This window comes from Grammomys surdaster, unplaced genomic scaffold (assembly GCF_004785775.1).
Source record: "Grammomys surdaster isolate TR1022 unplaced genomic scaffold, NIH_TR_1.0 146, whole genome shotgun sequence".
Taxonomy (NCBI): Eukaryota; Metazoa; Chordata; class Mammalia; order Rodentia; family Muridae; genus Grammomys; species Grammomys surdaster.
The window spans coordinates 8,280,534-8,307,521 of NW_021604604.1; the positions used below are offsets into that span (position 1 = coordinate 8,280,534).

The 26,988-nt window shown below is 38.9% G+C and overlaps 1 protein-coding gene across 1 annotated transcript in view; it reads left to right on the forward strand.

Moving 5' to 3' along the window:
* Positions 1 to 26,988, forward strand: part of St8sia6 (ST8 alpha-N-acetyl-neuraminide alpha-2,8-sialyltransferase 6) — a 129,943-nt gene that overhangs the window by 68,100 nt on the left and 34,855 nt on the right. Inside the window, exons 4-5 of the mRNA XM_028764791.1 lie at positions 23,765 to 23,851; positions 23,917 to 23,995. Of these exons, the coding sequence (XP_028620624.1) occupies positions 23,765 to 23,851; positions 23,917 to 23,995 (166 nt within the window). The remainder of the gene's footprint in view (positions 1 to 23,764; positions 23,852 to 23,916; positions 23,996 to 26,988) is intronic.

Here is a 26,988-nt window from a genome sequence, read left to right on the forward strand (position 1 = left end):
ATCTATCTATCTATCTATCTATCTATCTATCTATCTATCTATCTATCTATCATCTCTATCTTTTTCCCTCTTTGTTCCTTCTTCCTTTCTACCTTCTTTCCTTCCCTTCCTCTGTCTCTTTGCCCTCTTTCGCTCTTTTAGCTCAGTGATATATTGTTAATAGTCCATATAATCTCTGACCATATACTCTTGAGAATAGTCCTGTAGATGGATTGGACAGATGTGCCAATGTTTCTCGCCTGTGCAGTCCACTCACTGGACTCTGAATGGCCCATGCATTGTAAGCAGCGCTTCACGCTTCACATCTGCTTCTCTCTTGTCACAACTACTGTCTTGTTTTTAGGCCAGTGGCTGTTACACGGCTTTGGTGTAGCTTTTCCAGAGAGGCTTTCCATTCTAAACCTCTTGTACATATTATATCAGATATGTACCCTTCACATATCAGACATGTGACACCAAGAAACATGACAGCTGCAAGTGGAAAATGATATTCTTTGCTTTAGCATGCCCTACAGAAATCTCTCTACTCCTTCTCACAAACACACGTCAGCAGGTGGCCCTCACCTCTGGCTGACGTTGTCACTGATGTTGTCCATGTTTTCTCCTTAAAGTCTTCAACAGAAGGATGATCAGCTTCTGCACATCCTGGCAAAGTCCTGAGTCAGCTTGGGGAAACTATGTTCTGACCTGAGGTGGGGCATCTGACAATGCTTGGTGTGCGGGGACAGACGGTTAACTGCCGCATGCTAATGAGAATGCCCAGGCACATGCTCTCCTGGGCATTTTCTCAGCCTTGTCCTGTTGTTTGGGGTTTGATGGTGAGAGAGACCTTTCCTCAGCTTTTCTTCTAGGGCTTGCCTTCCCATTACACAAACAATTTTCAATTAGCTCATATAATTAGCCTGCACTAGTATTCTGTGCAGGGAGGTCTAGAGAGAGCAGGTACGAATGGCCCACTGCTAGGAAAGTGTTATTCTGGCACACGGGAGACTAATTTTTTCAGTTGTATTATCTATTGTCAGGAATTGTGAGTTCTACAACCAGGAGACAATTAGGAAACTTGCAGGGAACAATTGGGAAAGCCATTCAGTGTATGGTGATAAAAAAAAAGCAATTTCATTTTCTTAGAAATAATTATTTAGCCCTATTTTTGTCATGGTCTGTTAAAGAGTTAGAATTTTCTCTTTCATCGGGTGATTTGTCCCTTTCAGGTTGCTAAAATAGGATTTAGGAGACAGAGTTACAGTGGGAGCGAAATAGCACTCTTTTTATTTCTGCCTAGTGTTGACTACATTTTTGAATAAAAGGACAATTAAGCAGTAGAATTAGGACAATCAGGAGAATGAGTCTCATGCATGGCAATTTTCTTTCTCTGTCTCTGTCTCTCTCTCGTGTGTGTGTGTGTGTGTGTGTGTCTGTCTGTGTGTCTGTCTCTGTCTGTGTGTCTGTCTCTCTCTGTTTCTCTCTCTCATGTGTGTGTGTGTGTTTGTGTGTGTGTATCTGTCTGTCTGTCTATCTCTCTGTATCTCTGTCTCTGTGTCTGTTTCCCTCTATCTCTCTGTGTGTCTGTCTGTCTCTGTCTGTTTCCCTCTCTCTCGAGTATGTGTCTGTGTGTGTCTGTCTGCCTGTCTCTCTGTGTCTCTGTGTGTGTGTCCCTGTCTGTATTGTCCCTCTGTGTATATGTGTCTGTCTATCTGTGTTTGTGTCTGTCTCTGTGTCTCTGTCTGTCTGTGCGTGTCTATTTCTGTGTGTGTCTGTCTGTCTCTCTGTATCTCTTTCTGTGTGTGTAGATATGTTTGTCTCTCTATCTATGTGTATATGTGTGTTGTATATGCTCATTAACGAGGCTGTGTGGACATATGCATACATTCACGTGCTTGTCCATGAAGTTGAATGTCTGTAAATCCTTCTCCATTTTCAGTCCTCGACAAGGTCCCTCACTGAGGCTGAAGCTCATCAACTTTGCTAGCTAATTTGTCTGGTCATCGTGCTTCAAGGATATCTGTCTCCTCCTCTCCTTGCAACTGGGTTCAGACGTACAATTCCTCTCTTGCCTTTTAGGCATGTTCTGGGGACCAACCACACTGGTCCTTATGCTTACACAATAGACCCTTTCCCTTCATCCCCCAACTCCAAGAGTTTTTATTCTTGGTTTAAAACCTTGATCTCCAAGGTGAGAAGTGTTTTACTTTTAGTTCTCTCTCTGGTGCCTGTACATGAATTAGGCACTCCTAATTCCATAAACATTTATGGAATAAGGAGGTGAAGTCATTTACTTCTCAAGTCTGTAAAATACTTTCTATTCCATGTAATCTGTATATATTAAAAATTATCATCAGTCAATCCCTAAGTTTTAGCTCTTTTGATGCCAGTTTTTCTTATGTGATTCCTTCTGTTATTTTGGGTTTATGCATTTTCTGGGGTTGATTTTATAACTGATTCTTTGACCCTGACTGTCTCCCCAGGTTGTGCCAGTATAACCCTTTTCACCAGGTTTTCCCTTTCTATTCTACAGCATTACTAAACTGTATTAAAAGTGTAAGCTTATCGTTGTTTGTTTGCCCATTTCTCATTATGCCAAACTTATTTACAGGTTTTGCTTATATGTTTAGAAAAGCAGTTGTATGGCTATCCGAGTTGTCCACTGTGGTCTTCATTGCTTCAGACAAATGATGTCACTTACCTCAGAGTAGTTGTTTCAAAGGTGCTAGTTTGTCCCTTCCCTTGATTTCTTTGCCTTTTTTGTGGTTAGTCAGGTTTTATTTGCTGTAACCAATACCAATGACAAATCAGCTTATGAAGAGAAAAAGATATTTTCTTAGATGCTTTTGTGTATGATCAGACAGATACAAAGCTCTTAGGCCTCTGGTGGGAAAGCAGCATCCGAATGGCTAGAACATAAACCCAAGAGAATCCCACAATTCTCTTCAAAGGCTCACCTCCAGTAAATGAAATACACATGAAGTAAAGATGCCTGGCTGATCTCAACTGACAGTATTCTCTTTCCATAGCCTCAAGTTTACGCTGAAAACAGCTGGCCAGCCTTCACACCAAGCCTTACCCTCAAAGTTCCCACCATCTCTCAACAGTTGTCAAATGGGAGCAAACCTTTCACATTTGACTTCTGAGGAACATTTAATACCCAAGTGCTAGCAATTTTTGAACAATCTCTTCTTTATGGCTTCATGACTTCATCCCCAAATTAGAGTTATGATATTTAGTCTCCACTGTTTGGTCAGAATGATGAACTGCCCTAGTTAAATCTCTCAGAACTCAGTGTCTTAGTGCAAAACTCTTCCTGTGTACACACTCTGCTCAGTGTTCTTTCCTGAGGAAGTAACTCCCTCGGGTGTATTCCCCACTCAGTGATTCTGATAGGCGTCTCTAACATAAGTGCCCTGGGACAACAAAGTGAAAGCCCATACTCTACACAGTATACAGAGACGCCAACCATACTCATACCTTGCTGACTGCTTTCAGTCATTAGACAGTGACTGCTGCTGATATGGCCTTGGTGTTTGGGATATAGTGTTGTCTGGCCAGCTGTTTTCAGCTTAAACTTGAGGCTATGGAAAGAGAATACTGTCAGTTGAGATCAGCCAGGCATCTTTACTTCATGTGTATTTAATAGCTTTACCATTCTGATTAACCTATTAATCACAGGCCTTGTCTTAGTTGGGTTTCTATTGCTGCGATGACACACCATGACCACAAGCAAGTTGAGTACAAAAGGGTTTCCTTGGTTTACACTTCCATATCACTGTTCATCTTTGAAGGACATTAGGACAGAAACTCAAATAGGAAAGGAACCTGGGGCAGGAGCTGATGCAGAGGCATGGAGTGGTGCTGCTTACTGGCTTGCTCAACATGGCTTGCTCAGCCTGCTTTCTTATAGAATCCAGGACCACAAATCAATGGATGGCACTGCCTACATTGAGCTGGACTCTCTCCTGTCAATCACTAAATAAGGAAATGCTCTATAGTCTTTTCTGAAGCCTGATCATATGGAAGCATGTTCTTAATTGAGGTTCCCTTCTCTCAGATGACTAGCTTGTATCAGGCTGACATAAAACTAGCCAGCACAGGCCCCTTAAATCATCCCTTCAGATGAAAAGATGTAGTTCCTTTACATAACAGCTTAGGCGGAGGATGTAGCTTGTTGATAGTATACTTCCCTAGCACTCCCCAGAAGCTCTGGGTTTGATCCCAGTAGTACATAAAATTGAGACTGATGATTGTAATCCCAGCACTTGGAAGGCAGAATCAGGAGAATGAAAAGTTCAAGGTTCTTCTCAGCTCCACAGGAAGTTTGAGGCCTGGAATAGAGATCCTGTCTCAAAAACAAAACAAAACAAAACAAAAACAACAACAACAACGAAACAAACAAAAATGGAAAAAACAAACAAACAAATAAACAAAAAATCTAACCAAACACACACACACATATACACACAAAACCAAGCTGGAGAGATAGAAAAGTGGTTAAGAGCACTGTGTGCTCTTCCAGCAAGCCCTAGTTCAATCCCAAGCAAACACATGGTGACTCACAACTATTTGTAATTCAGTCCCAAAGGATCCGATCCAACACCCTCATCTGTCCTGCAAGGGCACATAGAGGAACACAGACATCCATGCAGGGAAAATAGCAAGGGCACATAAAGGAACACAGACATCCATGCAGGGAAAATACCCACATACATAAAATAATAAAATAAAATAAAATTTTAAAGCAAAGAAAAAGTGTAACAGCAATCTTGAACATCTTTTGAATCTTCGAGCCTTTTATAAAGTATCTCTACTAAGAAGATCACAGATCTTCTTCTTCAGAAGCAAGCGTAAGCCCCTGCCTTGTAACTTTCTGCAAAATCATTAAAGCGTGAAAGGCCCACTCTGTATTCAGACAGTTTTCCTGGTTAAGGTACAATGCTCAGAATTATGATTCGGAACTTCCGTCTGGCTCTGTGGTCTGTGACTGTTCCATAGACTACTTAGTCAGTATATATGTTACCATTGCATGCCATTCGGTTTTCAATTACAACAGAATTTCCTGAAAGATATCTTTTCGTGGGGCAGCATAAAGGTGCTCCTTAAGCAGGCGGCGCATTGCAGGTGACATGTGAAGTGGATTGAAGACTGGCCCTAAAACTTTGTCATTCTTTATTACCTTGGAGAGAACAGCATGACCTGAATTACTGTGTGAAAAGAGATGGTGTAAATTACAGCAGATCAGCCAGAGTGTGAGCATTTCACTTGACAGCCTGCTAACAAAGCAAGGATTTCTAAATCTCAAGTTGCCTTGTAGAAGGAAAATTTTTTAGTCATTTGCAAGATCTTTGGGGCCTAGAATGGTAAATGACGTGTGTCCCTTCAACTTTAAAGTTGCTTTTGAAGGTGACATGCACACTTTCAGCTCTCTGGTCTTCTCTGACCAGACCTTTTAAGCTGGCGCTTTCTGGTCAGCATTTAAGGCTCCCTAGTTCTAGCATGTCTTCTGGTCATTGGTGAAAAGAACTGGGTCAGAAAACAGCAAGTAAAGACCAAGAAGCTTATCAATGACCAGAATATAAAATTCATATTTTAAGAGCCTGGAGATATGGCTCACTGGTTAAGAGTGCTTGCTGCTCCTTCAGAGGACCCAAATTTAGTTCCTGGTACCCATCTTGGGTAGCTTACAATGGCCTGTCACTCCAGTTCCATGGAATCTAATGCCTTCTTTTGGCTTCTGCAGGCACACACACACATGTCCAGATACTCTCAAAACGGGATCCATACTTCACATATCTCCTAGAAGCCAAAACAAGGGATGTTCTACTGACATCAAAATTTATGTTGGGAGGCATATGAACTGGTATTGACATCTTTGACATTTTTCTGCACTTGTAACAAAACCCGTTTCTCCAACCTTAATCACAGTATGTTTAAGGATATGCTGCATCTTCCTGAGGACAAGAACATGAACAATCACAACTCAAGAACCTGAAGTAATCATTTTTTAAGTTCTTCTAACCCATATACAGTGTTTGATTGTAGTGCCTTTGTTTATCATCTGATGAAATCTAATTTCCTTAGGTTAAAAAGAAAGGGAAAAAAGGGACTGTGACTTATTCCAAATCACCTAACCTATTCAGGAATGGTAAAAATAAGATTTCTCATCTCCAGGCCTGTGTGTGTGTGTGTTTGTGTGTTTGATTTTGAAAGATAACCACCCAACATCAAGTCCATTAATCTATACTTGGCCATAATTGCTTGCTGTCATTTCCACAATGCAAACTATGCTGTTTTAAAAGAAAATGGGAAGACTTGACTTTCTAGTGAAGGTTGATTGTGTGCTCATATCATTCACTTGATAAAAGCCTTTAGTGGGAAGACTATAACAATAGAAATAATTACACATAAAGTCACCGAGAACAAATTAGAACTAAAATAGCTACAAAAGAAACAAATGTTAGTTTTCAAAATCTTCCACTGTATCACTTCTGTACTACTTGTGATAGTCTGATCTCTCAGATAGTCATGAAGGACATCTTAGTGGCACCTGCCCAGTTCTCAGTACCTGCTGACCCATGAAACCAGTCAGTTAGTGCAAGACAGGATGGGTGACTTTATAGGCTGTGACCTCTGCCTTGCTGCCCTGTTGATTGTTTGACATGATAGAAGTTGGATGCAATGCCATGAAGACTTAAGATGATGATCCTCATGCAAAGACCTGCCACCTACTACTAAGAGATAGCATCATCTTATCAGCCATGTGAGAGAGATGTTTGGAAGTGGATCCTTCAGTTCCAAACAAAACCTTGAGGCTGCAACCTAATGAAAGATGATGCATAGCAACTCAGCTAAGCTGCTCACAAACTTCTGACCTGTGCAATCATATGCTTATTATGCCATTTATTTATTTATTTATTTATTGTTTATTTCAAGGTTTTTTTTTTGTGTGTGTAGCCTTAGCTGTCCTAGAACTAGCTCTAGCTCTGTACATCAGGCTGGCCTTGACCTCAGAGAGATCTGTCTACCTCTATTTCCTGACTAAAGACATGTGCCACTACCATTTGGCTTTATTATTTGCAATGACTAAGTTTTGTATTTGTACTAATTAACCACATATTCATAAACAACCAATGAATTTCTCAATTCAAAATGGTTTGTATCATTATATTTTCATCATAATGACAATAGTGATTATGACTATGATTAACAATAGTGACAACTACAACTTCCTATTTTGTGGCTCCATTACCTACCAGCTATTTTAAATGCTTGAAGTCATTCTCCTTTTATTATTGCAAACCCACGAATGTGACCAATGGCTAGCAGACCATCAGCTAGTTACTGTGGCTTAACCAGGATTGGTTTGTATAGGTTTTGTCCTTAACATCTCTATGGTATCACTCATAGTGAGCAGGCTCATAACTCACAGATTTTATCAGAGAAAGGCATTTGACTTTATAATGCAAAGATACTCAGAAACAATGGATTTCAAAATGCTTTACTCGTGCTTATTTCACTTATGTTTCTATAATGTAACTACTTTGATATAGTATTAATTAATTACATTAATATAATATTAGCTACATTGTTATAGTGTTATTGCATAGAGTTACTCTCATTGCAACTTGGGTAATCAACTGCCTTCTCATGGTTAGAACATGGTTGTTTGTCAACCATGGTACAGAATTAATATTTGGAACTGTATTTGAGTCATCTATTACATTTTAATGTCAAAGACACATAGCAAAGAGCATGTTTCTGGTTCTGTTGCAGGCATATGGAGAGATTTTTTTTTCAGTTTGTATCCTGTTAGTGTGCCTTCTACTCACTTGGGGGATTTATCAAAGTAAACATGGTTAAGAGTTCTGGAGTAAGAAGCATGTCTATAAAGACATTTTTAAAAATGGCAGTGCTAGGTGTTGAATTCAGAGTCTTCGACTGGCAATCTACCACTTAGGCACAATTTGTCAGTTCACAGTATATCAAGACAGTTAACCTGTTAAACATATTTGCAGCACATTGGTTTTCCTTCTCACTTTTGCAAATTTCTCTTCATTTGCCTTCCCTTTGGACACTCAGTGTGTCCTGGGATGGGTATGGTGGATCATCTTTTAACCTAGCATGCAGGAAGCAGAGACAGACAAATCTATGAGTTGGCGTCCAGCTTGGTCCATATAAAGAAATTAGGCAAGTCAGGAATGTTTAGTGAGACTCTACTTCAAATACAAACCAAATCAAACAAATAAACAGTCAATCAAAAACTACCATCATCAACATCACCTAAACCAACCAACCAACCAACCAACCACCCACCCTACCAAAACCAAACAAAACCAAACCAAAACCAAAAAGAAGAACATAGACAGAACAAACCCAGCATGTTCTCCACTGACCTGGACTTCTGCCACTCTTCAGTCGTCCCTGCCCTTAGTCTTATTTTTAGCTCCTCTGTCCTGGCACTGTCTCAGGTTTATAACCCTGAGATTATTCTCAGCTCTTCTCTTCTTAAAAAAAGCACACTTGTCTTGCCATTCAGCTTTCATGACCACCACTACATGACATCGAGAAACCAGAGACTTCTTATCACCACGCCCACTATGACCAAGCCTCCGTCATCTCTCCTTAAGTATTCTGCCTTTCACTTCTTGCACTCTTAGGGATTCTTAACAAATACAGTAGAGAAACCTTATTTCTTTTAAGCAAGATTAGATATATTTGCTTCTAATACCTTGAAATATATATATTGTGTACCAGTAATAGCAGAACAAAGCATAGTGTGCTAAGAAAATTATTGTGCATAATCAGCTAATAATTAACTCAATACGTGGTTAGGTTTTAACATTAATCATTTTGTTTAATAATAAGTCTCAAAACAGGGAGTAGATCTATAATGGAAGGATGTTTCTACCCATTGCAAGACACATAATGTAAAAATGAAGCAGATTTTGGTGTTAAGATGGTAAAATGATTAAAGTCATTAGGATTCATCTTTAGATTAGACAATTGCCCCCAATATAAGGAAGCTGTAAAGGAGGAATAGACAAAACCAAAAAAAGTCATAAAACACTCAGCAAACATGTAAAATACCAGCTTCAAATATAATCAAGTAATGCCACTCCATCTGAATGGAACAGGGATTGTCAAACTGAGATTAAAAGACACCATACAACTTTCTATTGTCTACAAGAGACACACATGAAACAGACTGAAAGCAAGCATCCTAACAGTTTTAGTGGTATCAGACAAACTTCACCTTGTTTTGGAGACCAGATCTCCTAATGTAGCTCTGGAGAGACAGAAACTAGTAATCCTCCTGCCTCAGCTATCTGACGTGCTCACAACCACATTCACTGCAAAACAGTCTTTTTGGACAAAATAAGTTAGTGAAGACAAAGATTTTATAATGACCAAAAGACCAGTAACTTATGATTATAAGATAATTACAAATATGCATCTAATCACAAAGTATTAAAGTATATGAAACAAATGTTGGCTGCATAGATCTGAGTAGAGAACTTGCCTAGAACAGTGAACCTCTATGTTGATACTTAGCATTAGTGACACAAGACAGAAGAGAAAGGTAACCCAACCATAGTAGTTGGAGCTGGACATTGAAGCTCATGTATGTAATATCAGTACTTTCAAGGCTGAGGCAGGTGAGTTTCTGTGAGTTTGAAGTCAGTCTGGGTTGGATAGTGAATTCTAGGACACTGTCTCAGAACAGTACCTCTCTTTCCTGCCAATAGAAAGACACTGATGATTTGCTTTCACTGGTAGATGGTTAAGTCGAAGAGAAACACATACTCAAAGAACACTATAAACTAACGAGGTTGAACAGAGACCTATGAATCCCCAACTACAACCAAACATATCTCCTCAAAATTGTGAGGAACAGTGCTGTGTCACTAAAAAAGATGAGCAGATTTAAAACAGAAACAGTACCGAGTGTACTAGCTAATCCCAGTGGAGTAAGATTCAAAATTAAGAGCAGAAAGATGATTTTTGGAGATTCACAAATACGTGAAAATTAAACAACATTTTTCTTAATGTCCAATGCACCCAAGAGGAATTCAATACAGAAACAAACCATATTTGATGTGAATGAAAACAAAGACAATAACCCAGATTTTTTAGATCTATTTATTTATTTATTTATTTATTTATTTATCTATTTATTTAATGTATGTGAGTACACTGTGGCTCTTTTCAAATACACCAGAAGAGGGCATAGAATCCCATTGTGTATGGTTGTGCACCACCATGTGGTTGCTGGGAATTGAACTCAGAACCTCTGGAAGAGCAGCCAGTGCTCTTTAACCTCTGAGCCATCTCTCCAGCCCAATAACCCAGATTTATGGAAAGGAAGAAATGGCAGGTAAAGAAGAAAGGATTTCTTGTGGAGGGTGATAAAAACTCTGTAAACTTATAACACTGTTGAATATATATGTGAATATAATAAAAACCCGACTGATACACTTGCATGGCTAAATCACACTTGCAAATTATACCCCACTAAAGCAGTTTACATTCAAGTCTTACTATGCCTACATTCACCTGGGGGTTTTGTTTTAATACAGCTTGTGGTTGTAGACCTGGGGTAAGGCCTGAGGTTATGAACTTCCAACAAATCTTTGCTGTATAATGGAAGATTGCTAATGCGAGTAACACTCTTTTTTTTCCTTTCTTTTTTCTTTTTTTTCCCCACCCTCCAAGTGACACTCTTTAAGTGAGGCCAATACCTGTTCTTCTTTCTGACATCATCTACTGACATTTTGGGTAAATGTCACATTGACTATCTCAGTCCTTGGCTGTATCTGTTCACCTTTCCTTCTCTTTGCCCAGAATGTCTTCTGCATATCCACACCCCATACATACAAAGCCCAACCATCTCCTTCAAATCTCCCCTCAACCCTTACCTCCTCAAGAGCTTTCCTGGACATTCTGCAATAATTCCCACTCTGTTCTACTTCCTTTGTTCATTATCTTTCTTGGTTTTCTTCAAATTACTTAGTGCATACAAAACCTTACCTTGATACTAATCCCTGTCTTAACAGGATTGGCTGCAGCCATCTACTTATTACAATACAAACATCATGAGAGCACGGATCTTTTATTATGTTTAGTTTCCTGTATTACTGATGCTCAGAACAGTGACTAATCCACAGAAAGTGCCCAGCAAATATTTATTCAATAAATATTTGAAAATAAAATAAGTTCTATGGGTGTATACGTGGTGAATAGATGATGTGATAGATACAGGAAGGAAGGGTCACCTCTGCTGTTGTATCTCAGATGAATGTAAAAGGCAAAGGGTTGATAGCCACTCACACATGGCTGAAAATTCATACCAGATACTGCAGCTGCTCTCGATTCTTGACTGTTGTAGCTCACACTTCCTACATCATGGTTCTCAAAGGACAGGAAGTACTATATTTTATTGGTTCTCTCAGACTGTTTGCAATATATAAGATGTTTCTACCAGTTGACATTGTAAGATCGCTAGCCTGCTAGTTTCAGCCCTGGATATCCATTTACATATCTGTAAATTCCTTCAAGCTTGAAAAGTAGGGCATCATTTTTTTTCATCTTCCAAAATCTGATAGTAGTCCTATTTTTAAGAGTAAATATGAAAATCTTAAATAGGCTGCTCATTCTTTTCTTCTTTTTTCTTCATATCCCGGTGATGTATTTGCATGTTGCAGATATCTCTGCAGAAGGAACTCTTTCCAGAGACTGAAGATGTACACTTTGTTTTATTCTGTGAGGTTCTGAGTTATTTTTACATTGTATCAAAAATTTTCCACTGAAGCAAAATTCAGTTATTCCTAAGTAATACTGAGAAATACCACCTTGGATAGGCTTGGATTCCTCTTCTGGAATCTTTGCTGTCTATCCATCCAAGGGTATGCTCTGGTATTCTACCTTTTACACTGCTCCTGGAGGCTGGATTCGTTGCACTAACTGCATCATTAGATGGGACTCTAGTTAGGGTCAGCCAGGGAATAAATGGCAAGAAGCAGAGAAAGTAGGAGTAGACACAATCTCAGGTCATCTGGAAAAATGTCTCCATCAAATCGACCTATAGGCAACTGTGGGCCATTTTCTTGATTAATGATTGATGTGATTAGTGTGACAAGACCCATTCCATTGTGGACAGTGGCCCCTGGGCAGGTTGTCCTGGGTGCCTTAAGAAAACAGGCTGAGCAAGCTCCAGAGAGCAAGCCAGCCACCAGTGTTCCCCCACGGCCTTTGCTTCAATTCCTGCTGCCAGGCTCCTGCTCCAGTTCCTGTCCTGAGTTTGAGCAATGATGGACTACAGAAGTATAAGCTGAAACAAACCGTTGACTCCCCAAAATGCTTTTGATCATGGTGTTTACCACAAACCAAGACAGGCCTTCTTCAGAAAGAGCCACTGTAGCTCTTTCTGAGGACACTATAGATGTGGGGTGTTAACAGCTTTTCTGATCTACCTCTTTCCTAGCCCTATTGTGCAACACCAATTAGTGTAGCATTGTTACCCCCTCCCCACCTGGATAAGAGATGGAACATTCTCTTCAGTCTGCAAAGGTTAATCACAGCTTGTAGCATTTCCTCCCATGTATCTACATAGAAAATAAAGATACCTCTAAATTTTCATTTTCTAGGTCAGAGAAAACATTCTTTCACTGAAAAAAAAATCAATGTCAGACATTTTCAAATGCTGTGATGTAGTGCCACGGACACTTCACTGAGGCTGGAAACAAGTGCTTTTAGGAGTTAGCTCTGAAGCTGTCCTGTAGTATTTGCTTAACTTGTCAGAGAGACATTAAGAGTTAAGGAAAGAATACAAGTTTGGGATACTTCCTTTCCATGGCAGTTGACATTCTACAGCATTCTAATTGGAAGTTGGCATCATATATACGGAGTTGAATAGCAGTGTAAATTGAAGTCTTCCTTCATGGATAAAGGTATATGAAATCACAGTGCAGTTGCATGGCTCCACGCATACAGAGGCCACGTTTCTCATTTAGCTTCCATGCGCTCATCGGTCATGCTTTTTGAAAAGTGTTTTGCAGTACAAATGGTTAGATGAGTGGACTAACAATCTTACAACAGTGTGTTAATTTACAGGAGTTATGTCTGCATTTACTTATTTATATGTACGTGTACATGTTTATGTACATGTGTCAGGAAGTGTTCATACAGAGGCCAGAAGTCAACATTTATGTCCCACTCCATCATCCTGTACCTCATTTTTTTGAGACAAGATCTCTCATGGATCCCAGAGCTCACTGATGCAGCTAGACAGGGATCCTCCTGTTTCCACCTCCCCTGCACTGGGCTTGCAGTGTATGCGGCCATATCTAGCTTTTATATGGGCTCTGGAGATCAAACATAAGTCCTCGTGCTTGGATATGCAACAATTTACATATTGGTCATGTTTCTAGCCCCACAGGTCATATTTCATGCAGAACTGAGCTCTGCTAATGGCTGCAAATTATTGTGAGCTATACAGCATCACACAGAAACTGATATGATAGTACTGAGCTGTCCCTGTTCATTTCAATGGGCAGGGTAGGTTGGCCGGCCACAGGAAGAGACGCGATAAGAAATTAAATGAGTGTCACAGATGACTGAACGGGACTAATAAATGAATATCCTCAGGATAACTTCAAGGCACCTAAAAAGTGCCCAATAAATATTTAATGCTTCAATTAATTACCCATAGATTAAAGCATTTTAAAGGCCCAATTTTATCTTAATCGACATAAAACCAGTCACAGCATGTGGATATTCATCTTCAAAGAGACATTTCTTGAAAAACATACTGAAACATTTAATATGATATTTATTTAATATCATTTACTGGTATTTATGATGTGTCTCATTTTGAATATTAGTAATGATGACTTAAGTAGATAGTGTTTATTCTATTGAAATAACTTGCTATATTATTTAGTGTGATTTACTGTGTGTCTTGGGACCGGGAAATGTTTCTGATGAGATTAATTTTCAGTTTCATTATAAAAGTAGATAAGATACGGCATGATATATTAGAAAGAGAACTGGAATGTAAACTCAGAGACACGAGCTTAATTCTTAGCTCACCCACTTACGATGAAATATTGAACAAGCTGTTTACCTCCGCAGACATCTGAGCATTATTTTCTGTAAAAATGGAAACCACGGAGCTGCTTCTCAAGACTTTAGTGCAGCATTTCTACTTTCTAAACTGAAAATCCACTATAAAGCCATAGACAGTTTCACGCAACTACTTTTTCAGCAAAATGAGATACACTATGATTGACATCTTTCAATATTAAGTCAAATTGGAGCCAACTCTAATTTAACAAAAGGTATGCATCACAAAGAACAAAATATTTTTTGAATACTGTCTTAGTTGGGGTTTTATTGTTGTGAAGAAACTTCATGACCACAGCAACTGTTATACAGGACAATATTTAATTGGGACTAGCTTACAGTTCAGAGGTTAGTCCATTGTCATCATGTCAGGAAACATGATGGCACACAGGCAAACATGAAGCTGGAGAGGAGCTGATAGTTCTACATCTGGATCCTCAGGCATCAGGAAGAGAAGGTGACACTGGGCCTGGCTTGGGCATTTGAAATCTCAAAGCCCACCCCAGTGACACATTTCCTCCAACTACCCAGGTTTCTGTAATATCTTTAGTTTAGCAATAAATGGCAACTTGATATAGAGGCAGGAATGATGTAAAAATGGTTTACAGATTGCTGTTTTTTTAATAAAACCAAGTAAAAATAAAATTAACTCGAGAGAATTTATACCACATTTTAGTGGGCACAAAATCACCGTTGCCAATTCCTGGAGTGTAAATGCTCCCACCACTGGCCCATTTCAAGCCACTTGTTGTTTAACAGCCTGTTCATTCCTAAAAGTTAAATAAGCTCCTATGAGCTAGCACCAGTTAGTGAGAGGACGTGGAGGCAGGGAAAAGAGGCTTCCCATATTCACCCTACACCAACAATCCCAAGAAAGATTGCTAATGCCAGACCAGCTGATACAGACATCATGAGCAGAATAGAAAATGTCTCCCACAGGCTTGCATATTTAAACATTTGGTCCCTGGCTGATGTCACTGTGGGAAGTTTTGGAGCCTTTGGGACAGGGGGCCTGGTTAGCAGAAGTAGGTACATCTATATGTGCATTGGGGAGTATAGTTTGGCTTTCTTACTATGTCTTCTTTGCTCCTGGGTTCCTTGAGAGCTGTACAAGCTGTTCTACCACACGTTTCTGCTGCCATGAATATTTTGATGTCCTTTGTGGCATAATTGACTAGTTCTCTTTGAAACCATGAGCACAAATAAACACTTTCTCCTGTAAGTCATTCTGGCCAGGTATTTTGTCATATGGAAAAAGAATTTGCTATATTCTCTAGTTGCTAGAGGTTAGATCCTTACTGCATATCCGCAGAAATGACTACTCCATTTTCTGTGTGAGGAGCTGAGCAAATTCTACCATGGCCGTTTGGAGTTCCAAAAGAAAGCTAAATTCAGTCAATGCCCGAGAGACTTATGAATCAAAGTCAGTGGAGATCAGCACTAGGGACATTATAAAGTAGGAACCTTAAAGTATGAGTCAAGGAAATGTTGCTTCGAGCTTCTTTGGAGTAGCTTGAAATGGCCTTGTGACATTTCACATTTGTGTCCCTAAGGCATACTGATGGTCTCATTGCCTTAGGAAGCAAGTACAAGTGTTATAAAAGCAACATGAGAAGGGCTATTGAGACACAATGGTCAAGGTTCTCCAAAGGCTCATGAGAGCCAGCACTAGCTGTCCAGGGAACTCTAAAAATCTTATCATTTAAAACATATTCCAAGTTCATGCTAAAATTCCGAAGTGTAGATACTTGATCCAGAACAAGGTCTGATAGAGCACTGTTTATTGCTGTCTATTGTCATAAAAAACCCAGTTCTTAGCATTTTTACTTTATTACTGTGCATATGATATTTGTAAACATGGACGGACTCACAAGTCATGGCATGCATGTGGAATCAGAGGACAACTTCATGGAATCCTTTCTCTCCTTCCACCTGACATGTCTTCTGGGGAACAAACTAAGGTCACCAGGCTTGTGAAACAAGTGCCTTCACCCACTGAGGCATCTCTTCAAGTTCCTCAAAATGTAATTCGAGAGCAATTATGAACACCATAAAGGATTTTAAAGGAGTAAGTAATGTTATGTATGCCCCAACCTAAGTGTACATTTTGAAGGATCTTGGCCTACACATCCATCATGAGTATAATGAAGGTTCTGAACTTGTCAATAACCTGCAGTTTTCTTGGCCATTTTTGTAATCCATCCATCTCCTTCATGGCTTCTTCACATCTGCATGCCAACCCCATGCCCAGGTGACTGCTGAATTACTTTGTCATTTTGGTCAAATTTGAATGCTTCCATTGCACTCTGTACTCTTTTTTTTTTTTTTTTTTTTGGTTTTTTTCGAGACAGGGTTTCTCTGTGTAGCTCTGGCTGTCCTGGAACTCACTCTGTAGACCAGGCTAGCCTCGAACTCTCGAACTCAGAAATCCACCTGCCTCTGCCTCCCAAGTGCTGGGATTAAAGGCGTGCACCACCACCGCCCGGCTTTTTTTTTTTTTAATTTTTGTTTCTCTGTACTCTTTTTGTATCTGGTTTCTTTCCTTTGTTATGATCATTCTGAGGTGTGATGTCTGTCTATATTGCTGCCACAATAGTTCATTCCTTTGTACTGCTGAACAAAAGCAACATTCTTCATTAAGATGTAGATAAAACAATTCTCTGTAGCCCTTTCAGATTACATTGGGTTATTTTCAATTTTTTTTTTGGGGGGGGGTCTGGTACAAATAAAGGTGATTGTATCAATTGTGTTTTGATCTTTGTTATGGATGTGTTTTTTTAAAGATTTATTTATTTATTTATTATATATGAATACACTGTAGCTGTCTTCAGACACACCAGAAGAGGGCATCAGATCTCATTACAGATGGTTGTGAGCCACCATGTGGTTGCTGGGATTTGAACTCAGGACTTCTGGAAGTGCAGTCAGTGCTCTTAACCACTGAACCATCTCTCCAGCCCTATGGATGTGTTTTTATGTATCTTGAGTATCAAAACACTCTAGACAAATGATAGCAGGGTTTTCATAATATGTATGTGCCTAACTTTTGAAGGAACTGCAAAACGGCTTACTAAAGAAATCATCTATTTTACATTCCCAGAAGAAGCATGAAAATTCTAGTTTCTCTGTGCTCACCAAACTTTATAAGTCCATATTTACAATCTTAGCCATTTTGTTGTTGTGCCGTGGCATTTCATTGTGATTTTAATTTCACTTCCCTAATAGCTAACATCCTCTTCATATTTTGTTTTATTGCTATCTATTATCTTTGGCAGAGTGTCAATTTAAATCATTTTCATATTTTTTACAGGCTTGTTTGTCTCACCATGAATTCTGATAGTTCACTGTACATCCTGGTTCCCGTGTGTGTTGTATATATATCTTCCTCAATTTACGCCTTTTAAATTTTTTGTGTAGTTGTTTTCCAAACAGGATTTTATGTGATATTTAATTTATAGATTTCTTTTTTAGTGTGCATACAATGTGTAAAACCCAGTACCTGGGTCTGCGGAGACGACTCAGTAGATAAAGCACTAGCTCTGTGAGTCCAGATCCCAGAACACACACTGAAAAGGCAGGAAAGGCAACCCTGTAACTCCTGTGCGAGGAGTGAGGACAGGAGGATCCGGGGCCTTGCTGCTCAGCCAGTCTAGCAGAAAGAAGAAGCTCCAGGTTCAGTCTCAAAAAATAAATAAAAAATGAGGTGGAAAGTGACTAAGGTAACATCTGAAGTAGGTTTATGGCTTCTACATATACACTCATAGATAATCACAGCTACCCACATGCATGTACATGCATACTACACACACACACACACACACACACACAGAGAGAGAGAGAGAGAGAGAGAGAGAGAGAGAGAGAGAGAGAGAGCACAAGAGATCTACTTTTTGGAAGTATTTATTTATTTATTTTATGTATATAAGTACACTGTAGCTGTCTTCAGACACACCAGAAGAGGGCATCAGATCTCATTACAGATGGCTGTGAGCCACCATGTGGTTGCTGGGAATTTAACTCAAGACCTCTGAAGAGCAGCCAGTGCTCTTAACCACTGAGCCATCTCTCCAGGCCCACACTCATCTTATATACACATATGAACCACATAACACACACACACACACACACACAGAGAGAGAGAGAGAGAGAGAGACAGAGAGAGACCACAAAGATTTTTTTCTCACACAGTTCTTATATTTAGATTAGTAAACCATTTAGAGTTAATATTTGTATTTTGGGCAAGATGAGAATTGATGGTTGTTGCTGGTATAACAATCCAACTGTTGAAACTATCATTGTTGGAAAGATTTATTTTCCATTTGCACTATGCAACTGCCTTGCTCAATGCCCTTATTCTAGATTTTCCTTTTTTTTTTTTTTGGTTGTTTTTTTCTATCTGGACTGAAATAAGACACCACCTGATTATGGGACAATCCGCTGCATCCTGAATTTGGGTAGGGCCACTTAGCTTTGCTGTTAGTTTTCTTATTCTGCTGGCTAGGCTTAGTCTCTCAGTTTCCATAGGAACTTTAAATCCACCTTTTTTTTTTTCATTTTTGGAAACAGAATCTTACAATATACTCCTGACTATGCTCACACATGCCACGTGATCCAGCATGGCCTCAGACTTTAGGGGTCTCCTGTCTCTTCTCTCTAGAGTGCTATAATTAGTTCTAATTTATTTTAAGAAATAACATAACATTGATGAAATTTTTATTTAATTTCACCAAATTTCTCAATAAAGTTGAAAATCGACAATCTCAAGTTTTCTAACTAATGGCTATGGGATATGGCTCCATTTACTTCTTTAATTTCTCTTTACACTATCTCATACTTTTCTATGCATAAGCCTGGCACGATTTTGATCAAATTTATTCCCCCATATTTCATGGTTTTTAATGTTCATCTACACGGGAATATTTTTGGACCTAGTTCTGATCAGTTCAGGCTGTTGTACAATGAAAGTAAATATTATTAATTTTACTTCCAATGTAACTTATTAAGTGAGCTGAGTTTGTAACTCAGATTGGCTGTTACCCATTTTAGCAGGTTTTCTGGAGATGATCGTGTTATCTCTGGGTAGAGACAATTTTACTTCCTTCTTTCAAGGCAGGGTGGCCTTGCTTCTTTCTCTTGCCTTATTGTGCTGATTGGACCTCCAGTGCAAGTGGATGACAGCTGGAGACACTGTCATCCTCCCATGTTCTTTACCTTGGGAACATTGGCCATGAAGTATGATCTCAGCCATAGACTCTTTTTGTGAGTTCTTATCATTGAACTATGAAAATTCCGTTGTTGTTTTTTTTTTTAATCTCTTGAAATTTTTGTGGGGTTGAATGTTAGGCAGGGCTGAGCGCTGTTTTTATTCTCATGTGTTAAAATGATGACTGGGTTTATCTTTGCTGTTACATTAATCTTAGTGAGTTGCTTTGGTTGCTAATCTCACCACTAACCTTGCATTTCTGATACATAACCCAACTTGTTCATGGAACCTTCTTCTTCTTGTTTAGCACCGGATTTAATTCACAAAGCTTTTGTTGAACAATTTTGTATGTATGCTTTTAAAGGATATTTATACATTTTAAAACAATATTTTTACTTGGACTTTGGGATCAGGGCAGCACTGTTCTTATAGAGTAAGTTGGGAGATAACCAGCCCTTCAGGTTTCTTGGAGTTTGTATTCACAGTCCTAAAATGTTTGTGTACATGTTTTCTTTTCAGAAATTGTTTTCATTATAGTTTTAAAACAGCAGAGATAGTATTCATGAACTATTTTTATATGAGTGGGTTTTGGTAGTTTTACCTTTTAGTAATTAAAGTAAAAAAAAACCGACTCCATTGAGTTTAAGACAGTCAAATTGTTGTTGATATATTTATTGTTTTATCATTATTGCTCTCTAGGTTCTCATTCTCAGTATTACTCATTTGTATCTTCTGTCACTCTTCCTTGGCCAGGATAACAACAGGTTTATATGTTTTATTTCTGATCTTACACTATTTTCACAAGAGTCCTTGCTCATGAATATTAATTTTATATGGTGATTTTTTTTCTTGTTTGGACTCTACTGTGACTATAGTCAGTCAAATTTTGTTTTCATTATCTCTACTGTGGTTATCATTCTTCTGTTTCTTTTACACACTTTCTTGTTTGGATGATGTTGGTTTCTAAAGACTTCAGTTCATCGTTTTCTGCCTTCTGATGGGTATATCTATATTATTTACGCTTAATGTTATAGTTCATATAGTGTTGACACCACCCTCTTGCAATTTGCTTTTGATTTGCCTGTTTTTTGCTTCTTTTATCTGCCTCCTCTTGCTTTGAATATTTTTAGGACAACATTTGTGTGGCTTTCTTTGTTTCTCACTGGTTACTTTAGAGAGAGCAAACATTTCTTTTCCTACTGCAGTCTACTTTCAAATGCTTTATACATCTTCGGCTCTAGCTTCTACCACTCTGTTCTTGTTTGAATCAACAATGATTCAAATTGTTACACAATTTATTTCATAATTGTCATCATATTTATTCTGCAAGTACTACAACCATTTCTAGCTATTTCTATCTTTAAACTGTCAATCTTTTTTTTTTTTGCTTCTTTATTTAAAAAACAAATGTGTGTTGGGAAATTCCGGAGAGTGGGAGCAGGGAGTATGCATATGCCAGAGGACAGTGATCATCCTGAGGATATCATCCTGAGGAATATGGTCCACCTCCTTTTAGATGGGTTCTCTCACGGATTTGATCTCACCTGATAGGCTGAATTGTCTGGCCACCAATCCCCGAGGCCCCTCCTGTCTGCACCTTCCTGCCATAATTACAAACACGTGTGTCGCCTTGTCATTTTTACCTGGGTTCTTGGAATCAAACTCAGGTCCTCATGCTTGCCAGGCAAGCTTTGTACTCACTGAGCTATCTTCCAAATCCAAGTACCTTTTAAAGAAACGTAGGAGAGTAAGAAAACGGTTCCTGTGTATGCTTATGTGTATTTACATATTCTATTTCTGGAGCTCTTCATTACACTTTGTCAACTCAGACACCAATTTGCCTTCATTGCTGTTCTGCCTGGACACTCCCTCTGACATTGCTGATGATGATGTCATTATTTTTAACCTTCATTTTTTTTTGAAGGATTTTCTGAGTATAGAATTCTAGAATGGGCTTTCCTTCCCTCACCCACATTCTGCAGTTTATGTCATTAGTCCCCTGCCTTTCAACTCCTGTTCTTTCTAACAAGTAGCATGTTGCAGGCTTTTGTTTCTTCAGGCATAGTGTTTTATTTCATTACACTTAAGATTTTTCTCTTTGCTGCCACTAAGAATTCATTCTTACGATGTTGCTTTCCTCAGGTTTCTGGTATTTTTGTGTTTGTTGACCTTCTCAGGTCTGTGATTTACAGTTTTCATTAGCTTTGTTGATAGATCCCATCAGACTTCAAAGATGCTTTTCCTCTCTCTTATGAGGACTGTAATTATACATATATCAAACCACTTGAGGTTGTCTGCTGCTAATTTTCCTCTTCTTTTAAAAGTTCATATTTACTTGTCAATAGGTTAAAACAGTATTGTGTCTTGCTATAGAGCCTGGGTCAGCTCAAACTCTTGGTCCTTGTGCCTCCAGACCCCTGCCTACTGGAATCCTGGGCTTGCACTACAAGGCTCTCCTTGTTCATATTTCACTAAGCTTTCCCCATTTGTTTTTAATTTTCAATAGCTTTTATTGTTTAATATTCAAGTTTGCTAATTTAAGCCATGCATCATAAAATCTTTCATTTTTCTTGTCTTATAAATAGCATGCCAATAAAATTTAAGCTCTGATACATCTACTCTGACAATAAGACAATAACTTCCTATTTCTTCTATCTTCCAATTATGCTTTATATTGACTTCAAATGCAATTTCAGTTCTCATTGACTTAGTTAAATAAGTGCTTGGCCTTCCTCTCCCATACACTTTCTATTTGGTGAAGTTTAGTGAACAAAATCCGTTTGCTTACTTTGGTTTGTGGGCTCTTGTTTGTACATTGATCTGATTGTCCCAATAACACTCTGACAACATTTAAAGCCATGTCTTGGTAATTAGTTAGACTTCTCTAGACAGGAGAGATGTCATAGCAGTGCCTTTTTCTTAAGGATCCAGAGTTTAGAGTGTTTTAGGTAAGTTGCTGGATGGGTGTTTTGTTGTTGTTGTTGTTTTCAGTTTTAGTTTAATTGTCATTTGCAAAAGGTTTTTGGTTGTCTTCAATCCTGTAGAGGCAGGCACTGTGCTTCAGCCAGGAAACATCTCTTCTAGACAGTTTAGGGGTCACAGCATGGAGTTCTTGTGACTTAGAGTATTAAAATGAGTACCAGTCCCACGGAGTGATCTGAGTCTGCTGTGCTTACATCTATTTTGAATCCTTCTGGTGGAAACTCTTTGTTTTGCTTTCAATATCTACTGTGTTCTTGGGAGATTTATCAGGGTTCATCTGCAGAGTCAGTGGGAAACAGTTGATTCCTGTTGCAAACCCAAGAGGAAAGAAATTCCAGCTACAAAGGAGTTCTGTGGTTGACTACACCCCCACCTGTCAGAAATGCTTCCTTTTACAGCTCACCTTGCAGACTCTTCATTGCATTCACATGGGTAATGATCCCATTCTCCCAGGCAAGAATGTGCACTCGCCTTTCTCTTCTCTACACACTGACCAACACATTCCCTCCCCACGCCAGTGTGTATGTGTGTGTGTGTGTGAGTGTGTGTGTATATGTTCGTGTGTATGTGCATGTATGTGAGTGTGTGCGAGTGTGTGTATGTACGTGCGTGTGTGTGTGTGTGTATGTGTGTGCATGTGTGTTGCACAACTTTGATGTTTAATGGCTGGTAACCGTGGCTGAGAGCCAAATGGAAAGAAAACTCAAGGTGGTTTGGATTTTTTTTTCTTTTTCAATTCAGAGGGATATTTGCATTTCAAATGAATACCCTTAAAGATGAAACAGCATTCTCTGCTTTAGAAATTAATACTTAATGGTAGAATTTCAGCTTGAGAGAGAGCTAAGGGAGCTGGGATTTTTGTTCCATGCTATCCTATCAGACTGTGTGACTCTCTATAGCTCTTTATGCCTGTATGCAGCTTTCTCACCATAGCCCAATCTGGTGTTTTTATGTATTGCAGAAAATTAATACCAGATGATTACATGTGTGTGTGTCTTTGTTCGTGTTTGTATGTGTATGTATGTATGTGTAGGGTCCTAACTACATATTCCAATGTTAAGCTGTTAACTTAGGAACTGAAAAATCAACTATATATTCATGCTAAACATTTAAAAAGTATTTATCTGCTATAGAGTTAAACTTAATATAAGTTGCTTTTGTGTGTGAGAGAGAGAGAGAAAGAGAGTAAGACAAACAGAGACAGAGAAAAGGAGACATAGAGAAAGAAATATTCAGTTTGTAATGATGAACTTGGCTTATGAAATATGCAGTATACATATTCATAAACCAGCATAATAATAAGAATAACAACAAAAATAACAGTAGTAATACTAATTTTCAAGCTGTATGTTCCTAGATGTTCAGGAGCAAGTCTGACATTTAATGATTTCTGCTTGATTTCAGGGCTAAAGCAAGGAGCTTCTAGAAGTGAGACTTTCTTGTCTAATCATGTTAATATTAAACTCCTAGGTACTCAGAGGATGACTACCTTCAGATCATCACAAACATACAGAGATGTCCATGGAAGCGGCAAGCAGAAGAATATGACAATTTTAGGTAAAAAAAAATGAATTTTCATAAATAATATGAGTGAAAACATGTATTGTTCCTTTGATTTTTAGGGGAGAAAGGCAGCAAGTTGTTAAAAAGAAAAATGGGAAGGGCTTACTGTCAATCAGTGCAGCTAAACTCTACAATCTTGTGAGTACTCTACCCCAATGACTGATAGAGGCATTCATAATTTTGCTACTGGAATCAACTCCAAAGAAATCCAAGTCCAAGGGAAAGCTTTTATTATGCCGTTTACTGTGAGTTAGATTGATGTCAGCTCTTTGTGTCATTTCCAGTTGCTCAATATTTATCTTGTAAATAAAATGCTATAGCACCAGGGACATTTGAGAAAGCATAGAAGGAAGAGATTCGCCCATGATGCTTTGCTTTAGAAAAACAACTGGACTGAGGAGATGGCTCGGGGCTTAAAGTGCTTGCTGTCTAAGCTTAAGGAGCTGTGTTCAGATACCTAGAGCCCATATCATAAGGTGGGTGTGGTCCTGAGCACTAATCCCAGTGCTGTGGAAAGTGGAGACAGGAGGGTCACTGAATTTGCTGCTGGATAGACATGCACATGTCATGGTTTCCTATAGGACATCCTCCCACATTGGCCTTTTTTCTCCCTGTCATTTCAGGATGAGAGGCTCCATTGTGGTTTTAGTAAGAAGTGTTCTCTACAAACGTACACATTGAGTGTTAGGTTCTCAGCGCCCTTGCTGCTTGGTCAGGGAGGGGAGATACTAAGAACTTTAGGGGAAGGACCTGGTTGGGAGGAGTAGGTCACAGGTAATATGTCTTTGAAGGTCCATGCTCTTTTTTCTCTGCTTCTAGTCAGACATGAGGTGAAGAAATGCTTCTACCAGTGCCCCAGTCACCACGATGCTCCATCCAGAGCACGAGGTGGAGCCCTTAACCAAACCATCTGTGACTGTAAGCCAGAGAGAGAGGGTGGGGAGGGAGGAAGGGAGGGAGAGAGACAGAGGAGAGAGAGAGAAACCAGAGACACAGAGAGAGACAGAGGAGAGAGAGAAACAAGAGACAGAGAGAGACAGAAAGACAAACACACACATACACACACAGAGAGAGAGAGAAAGAAAGAGAGAGAGAGAGAGAGAGAGAGAGAGAGAGAGAGAGAGAGAGAGGAGAGATTGATTCTTGACTTTAATGGGTTTTGTTGGGCATTTTATTCACCTGATGTAAGGAATATAGACTCAGTTTAACTGTTTGAGCTCTAAGATATTTTTGTGTTTACACTGTCCAATTCAAGACTAGACTTTAAGTTGCACAATCATGAGCTAAGTCTGAGTGGAAATAGTTAAATTTCAAGAGACCTGCTTATATAGACAGGATGGGAACAAGAAGATACTGGATATTGAGCCATTAAAGATCAATCTAAGCTACTTTGCTAAAGGACAGGTAAAGTGACATTGGCGAACAGAACAGGGCTGTGAGCTCTTCTGCTTCTAGCCATTGATTCAGAGCAAGCCTCCCAAGAGTAAGGGAAGAAAAGCAAAGAGCAAGCCACCTGTGTGTCAGTGCTGAAAGCCAGGGAGGCAGGGAGGCAGGGAGGCAAGGCGCCTAAGAGCCAGAGGAAGAAGGAGACCATCGTCTGAGACTGCTCTTTCTCACAAGATGCTTGCTGAATGTCAAAAGGCTGAGAGAAGAGAAGTTGCACAGGGCTTCCAGAATTCTTTGCAAAGGCCAGCTCTCAAAAGGAATAGAGCCTGAAGTAGAATTATTTCCATCCTCAGCTGGATTTAGGAGATCTGCCCTTAGCCTAGATAACTAATAGAAGCAGAAAGTAAATCCTCTCTGGAAGAAAGGAGTGTTATTCAGAGACTTAAATTGGCTTTGCAAGTTCTCACACACAATCAGACACAATTAAAATAATATTTTCTTTTTAAAGATATTCCTTTTATCCTCTCCCTTTTAAAGATAAAGTGTGTGTTCCAGGCTAGCCTTAAACTGGCTATGTACTCAAGAATGACCTTGGACTCCCAATCTTCATGCCTCTACCTTGCAAATGCTGTGTGTGTGATCACCACTTTGTGTTTATGTGGTATAGGATTTTGAACCCAAGGTTTCATGCATGCTAGCCTAGAGAATTCTACCAAGCGAGCTACATCCCCAACCATCCTTACTTTAAACAAAAATCAGCAGTCTCTGTAAACCCAAACCTGCATGTTGAGCATCCCTGCTGTACATTATGATGGATGGGAGTTATATGATAGATGGTACCATTTTGTCTCAGTACCATTCCCTCATAAAGAGTGCATCAGTAACCATGGTGATTACCCAGCAGCCTATCCATCCCTTCAGGGCCAATTGAAGTAAACATCTGGGACTATACCATTTATTGTTTGTTGCAATTCAACAAAATAGTCACAGTGACATTTATTCATTTTCTTGAATACGTATTATATTATTATAATGCTTATTTTATGGACATATTTGTTAGCTAAATGATGTAAACCCTCAACAGAAGTTTGTGCAATTAAATGATAATAACCAAATCTGGGAACCTCTGCCTATTTATAAATCTAGCATCATAGAGACACCCTCCCCCTGTTATTATAGATGTCAAGTAGCTAAATATTTTTCCATCTGATTTATTTATAGCATTTTATGTCAAACTGAGGGATAAAATGTATAGTTTAAAAAGGCAATAACATTCCTTTAGCAGCCATTACAAAAGTGGCATTAAAGTCTCAAGAATATGAACAAGTGAATATATAATAAAATCCATCTGAGACCCATTTGTTGAAACTTCCTACGGTTGACTCCTGGGGTCTATTTAAAAATTATAGGATTTCTGTGGTCAAACGAGCTAAAAATAAGAGAACCTAAAAGTCTTTTTATGCTCCCCTCTTAAATAAGCAGGCTACTTGCTAAAAGAAGGGGTATAATTTATCCACCCACAAATATTTGTTTAGGACTTCCTATGCCAAAGTACAGTAGCTTCCTTTATTACCTGATATAGTCCTATGTACAAAGAGGGCTTTAATAAATAGCTCAATGGTAGGATACATGAAATAAGCAAGAAAAATGGAGTTTCTTTACTGACCTCAAAGAACTTTAAGCTCACAAAAACAATAGATAGATAGATAGATAGATAGATAGATAGATAGATAGATAGATAGATA